General features: G+C 37.4%; 1 protein-coding gene across 2 annotated transcripts in view; it reads left to right on the top strand.

Moving 5' to 3' along the window:
- LOC106884493 (U3 small nucleolar RNA-associated protein 14 homolog A) overlaps positions 1-4,939 on the top strand; it is a 283,035-nt gene that overhangs the window by 256,821 nt on the left and 21,275 nt on the right. For both annotated transcript variants that reach the window (XM_052975329.1, XM_052975328.1), the window contains exons 10-11: positions 1,016-1,139; positions 3,480-3,557. In XM_052975329.1, coding sequence (XP_052831289.1) covers positions 1,016-1,139; positions 3,480-3,557 — 202 coding nt within the window. The remainder of the gene's footprint in view (positions 1-1,015; positions 1,140-3,479; positions 3,558-4,939) is intronic.

The following is a 4,939-nucleotide window of genomic DNA, read 5'->3' as shown; positions in this document are numbered from 1 at the left end:
GTGTAATGTCAATGTGCGCCCTGAGAGAAATGTTGGCTATAAGAAGCATCGAATGTGGTGTGCAAGAGAGACGTTTGCACTGGTATGGTCATGTACTATGGATGGATGAGGAGAGCTGTGTAAAGAACTGCCTTCCAAAATAGTTGAAGGAATCCGGGGTAGAGAGAGACCCAGGAAGACATGGGATGAGGTGGTCAAGCATGACCTTCAAAAGTTGGGCCTCACAGAGGCAATGACGAAAGACAGAGACCTCTGGAGATATGCTGTGACTGAAAAGACCTGGCAGAGTTCACAGCTGTATTCTACACCAGTTTTGCATAACCAGCCCCAGCCCATTCAAAAATACCTTGGATTGTAGGGCGACATGCTGTGCTTGAGGAGACCTATTGAGTAAAGTACATCAACATCAAAATGAAAATCAAATGGAAATTGTAGTTGTGATCCCTGTGCTGGTGGCATGTAAAAAGCACCATCCGAATGTGGCCGATGCCAATGCTGCCTTGACTGGCTTTCGTGCTGGTGGCACGTAAAAAGCACCAACCGATTGTAGCCATTGCCAGCCTCCTCTGGCCCCTGTGCCGGTGGCACGTAAAAAGCACCCACTACACTCACGGAGTGGTTGGCATTAGGAAGGGCGTCCAGCTGTAAAAATACTGCCAGATCAGACTGGAGCCTGGTGCAGCCTCCTGGCTTCCCAGACTGCAGTCAAACCGTCCAACCCATGCTAGCATAGAAAGCGGATGTTAAACGATGATGACGATGAATGTAGGAGTTAGCTAAAGCTAACAACTCCTTAAACAAACACACCCTGACAGAATTTCCTACATGTGTAGTAGATAATGGTATCAATTATGAAGTAGGGATGTAACCAGAGTGTGAAAAATGTAACTGTAGGTCCCAGATTTGTAAAGTAGCTACAACTTTACTTACAGCAGCATTAATATGCTGGTGTGTGTTTCAGTGTTATGATCAGTATTCTTGCATTTTGTAATATAATCTTTAATTTTTCTTGTAGTTATCGACGTGTGTTGAAAAGAGAGAAGCTTGAAAAGGAAAAATCTCGTGTTAATGAATTGGCAAAAGATGATCCTGAAAAATTCCTGAACCAAATGAAAATCATTGAAAAATCTCATGCTAAAGTAAGTTGGAGAGCCAGCAGTCATTGGTGAATCATAGCAACTGAATTTCATGTGTATACAATTGTTGTTAACCCCTGGTTAATTTTGACTGAGCATAACTATGATCAGCTGTAACTACCTTGTATTCTTTTCCCAAAACATAGCATATCTATGGCTTGTAATGTATTTTCCAATGCGTTCTTTTTGGAGACAGTAATATGTGATTTTGTTAGATTTGCTTGCTATTTCATGCAGATTTAATAATCATGTAGTGGTACCCTCGTTGGCTCATTTTTATGCAGCTGGTTACTAGTGTTTAAAGATGTGTCATGAATCATTGTAACTTTATACATTTGCTTGCTTTATAATTCTGAGGCCTCATACAAGGTGCATTTCAGAAGTTTTAAAACTTTTTCAGGAGACATTCATTTCAAAGAAGTACAAAACACTAATTTCTTTCAAAATAGGATCCTCTGACTTCAGTGCACTTGTTGTAGTGCTTCAGCCATTTCATGAAGTCTTCATTGTAGTCCTCCAAAGTGAAGATATTCAGGACCCTTGTCACAGCCTCCTTCATCTTCAAAACGACTGCCCGTGAGGTTCTCGTTCAGCTTGGGAACATCCAAAAGTCATAGAGCAAGGTCTACACTGTAGAGAGGATGAGGGACAGTTTTGAATTCATTGCTGTCAAGTAGTTGGTTACAAGGACGCTTATCACTGAGCACCCAGGAACAAACTTAGTACAAATTTTGCTCATGTTGAGATCTTTGTGGATAATCTTGTGTACAGTTGCCACATCAACTCCAAACTGGATTCTGATTGTCTTTATAGACACACAAAAGCCTTCATCCAGAAAATCGTGAATTTTCTCAACAAGCTCTGATGTTTGGATACCCTCTCTCCACACCTCCTATAGTCTTTCACTTGTGCCAGCATGAAAGTTAATCCATAAACACTCTGGGGCATTTCATTTCTGCAGTATTTTTGCTCAGTTAAACACAAACTTTTATTGCATAGCAAGCTTCCAAACATCCCAACTGCATTCTGCAAACTAGTCAGCTGCAACAAGCAGTGTTTAACAGGGTGTGTTTAAAGTACTGTTACAACTGTCTCCTTTAATCTGGAATAACAAAAGTTGACAGGTCCGCTTACTCGATATATAATAATGATTTACTAAAATTAACAATAATCTTGGACACTTATAACAGCCTTACCTAATAAAAGTTTAAAAACTTTTAGAATGCACCTCATATTTTACATACCAGACTATATGTGTTTGAATGTATTAAATGTCTTTAAAAAATAAAGGACACATTAGATAATGTAGTCCTAGATAAACTGTCTGCAAATAAGACAGGATGTTTATAACTGGAAGTGTTAGTGGAAGGTGGGGGTACAATGCTCATAAACATTTTGCTGGAGCCTTTGAAACTGGTGGGGAAAAAGGAAGAGAAATAGCCATGTCATGTGAGTTTTTCATTCAGACAAATTTGATTTGAATGCCTGCAACAGCGCAGGCATCCCTAATGGCTCCCAATAGTAGATAGTGAGAAGAAATCTTAGTTATTACTTCAATGTGTGGTGACTGCCTAAGTTCCAGGTTGAGCTGACAGTGCCTGGCACAGGCCCCTGTCTAAGAATAGATCCCTAGTGAAAAAATCATTGATATACCAAAATAACATCTGGATATGAACAGGGTAGAGGTTGTTACATCACACGGGCAGGTGACAAGCTCTTTAAACTTGGTTGGCAATCCCCTACGGATGGTGAGTCAATAAAACATGTGGTACTGGGTGATGGTGGAGGTGTGAAGTGAAGTAGTGACATACACACTTGTATTTGTTATGTTTGAAAATGTAGACTTCTTAATTGTACCAGGATTCAAGTATCTCATGTAACACTGTCTGATAGTGGACTGGTAGGAGTTGATTGAAGCTTTGCCATATCAGCTCTCCTTCAGAATTTGTTTAGAGAAAATCTGCAAGATTTGCCTTAACTCTGGTCATAAAAAAAATAAAAACATAGCACTGAAGGACCAGGTGGTGTTGTTAAAACGAAGACAGATTACATCTGCCACTCAAGAACTGATACAGTCCATCCTATAATTTATGCAATTTCTGTCTTCTCAGTTTTATTTGCCATTCATGGGCTAACCCAAAGGTATGATGGAAGATACTTGCCCAAGGTATCAAATCTGAGACCTCATGATTGTGACACAAACTTCTTAATCAGACAACAATGTCTCCCGCCTCTTTATGTCTAATCATAATTGTATTGAATCAGAGCTAAGCAGCAGTACCAGTGCTGTTATATCTAAGGATTTTTCCTCTTCATTCATTTTTTTGTTTTTCATATTTTCAGGAACGGATTTCATTAAAACATCGTGGAGGTAGTAAATTCCAGAAAAGACTGATGATGTATGCCAAATATGATCCTAATGTGAGTAAACTGTTTTAGTTTGATCTTAGCAGGTTTGAATTGTGGTCGAATAGACAGCTGGAACCATAATATGTGTATACATGCACACACCACATGCATGGCTTTATGGTTAAGAAGTTCACTTCCCAACCATGTGGTTTCAGGTTCAGCCTCAGTTCGTGATATTTTAGGCAAGTGTCTTCTATTGTGATTCCATACCAACCAATAGAGGGGAAACTGAAAGAAGTCTGTTACATTTGTGTATGGGAGTGATTTTATATTTCTTTACATGCAGTCATTGTAAATAATGGCCTCACTGTTCATGCAAACTGTACTGTCTGCTTGCAGTCCATTGCAAAAGCATGTCCAGGCTTTTTGAAATGTTGCATGATCTTGCTTGATCAAATTGCCTGTTCATGTGATGTTGTTTGTTTCCAGTTTTCTGTGTAGCCACGTCTAGGCTATTTGCTGTTGGATAAACTGGAAAATTATTACCTTGTTTCAAAAAGGTTCAGTGATAAGGCATACAACCATTGAGAACTCTGCTCTAATGTAATCTCACCCAACCTATGCAAGCATGGTAAATGGATTTTAAAATAATAATGTATATCATCATCATCATCATCCATGTACATACGTATGTTTGTATATATATATATTTATTTATATATACAATTAAACCTTGGGAGAGGCATTATGCCGGTAATAAACACACGCACTGGTTCAGTCCTTTATTAATTTATAAACAGTATATAGTTTTTTGTTAAATAATTTCATTGCACTCTTGCAATCTCTTCAGTAACTTGTCTCTCCACTTCGATTTATTTTGAATGTATGATTTGGCGTTGTTTTGAAACTGTTCGGTATGAGCATATGAATGTGTGTAAGCTCGTATGTGTGCAATGAAATTATTGAGTGCAATGAAATTATTTAACAAAAAACTATATACTGTTTATAAATTAATAAAGGACTGAACCAGTGCGTGTGTTTATTACCAGCATAATGCCTCTCCCAAGGTTTAATTGTATTTCTTTCAACACACGTATCCACATCAAGAATCTTGCACACGAAATACACATACAAAATATTTATCTATATTTATTTATATATATATATAATATAATATAGGATAAATTCTTTATAAGAATTTATCAAGTAGTCAGCGTGAAAAAACCTCATAATGAAAAAAATAATGAAAAAAATTTCGTAATGAAAAAAATTCATTTTTTCATAAATATAAATAATTTTATATAAAGGGCATTAACTGTGTAGTAATGCTTCACGCTTTCAGTAAATATGTTGCTTATTTTTTGGTAGTTTTTTTACTTATTTAGTCCCTCGAAGCGTGAGGCATTACTACACTGTTAATGCCCTTTATATAAAATTATATATATATATATATA

The sequence above is a fragment of the Octopus bimaculoides genome, chromosome 21 (genome assembly GCF_001194135.2).
Source record: "Octopus bimaculoides isolate UCB-OBI-ISO-001 chromosome 21, ASM119413v2, whole genome shotgun sequence".
NCBI lineage: Eukaryota > Metazoa > Mollusca > Cephalopoda > Octopoda > Octopodidae > Octopus > Octopus bimaculoides.
The sequence above is the reverse complement of the archived record's forward strand: the minus strand, read 5'-3'. Positions and strand labels throughout refer to the sequence as shown.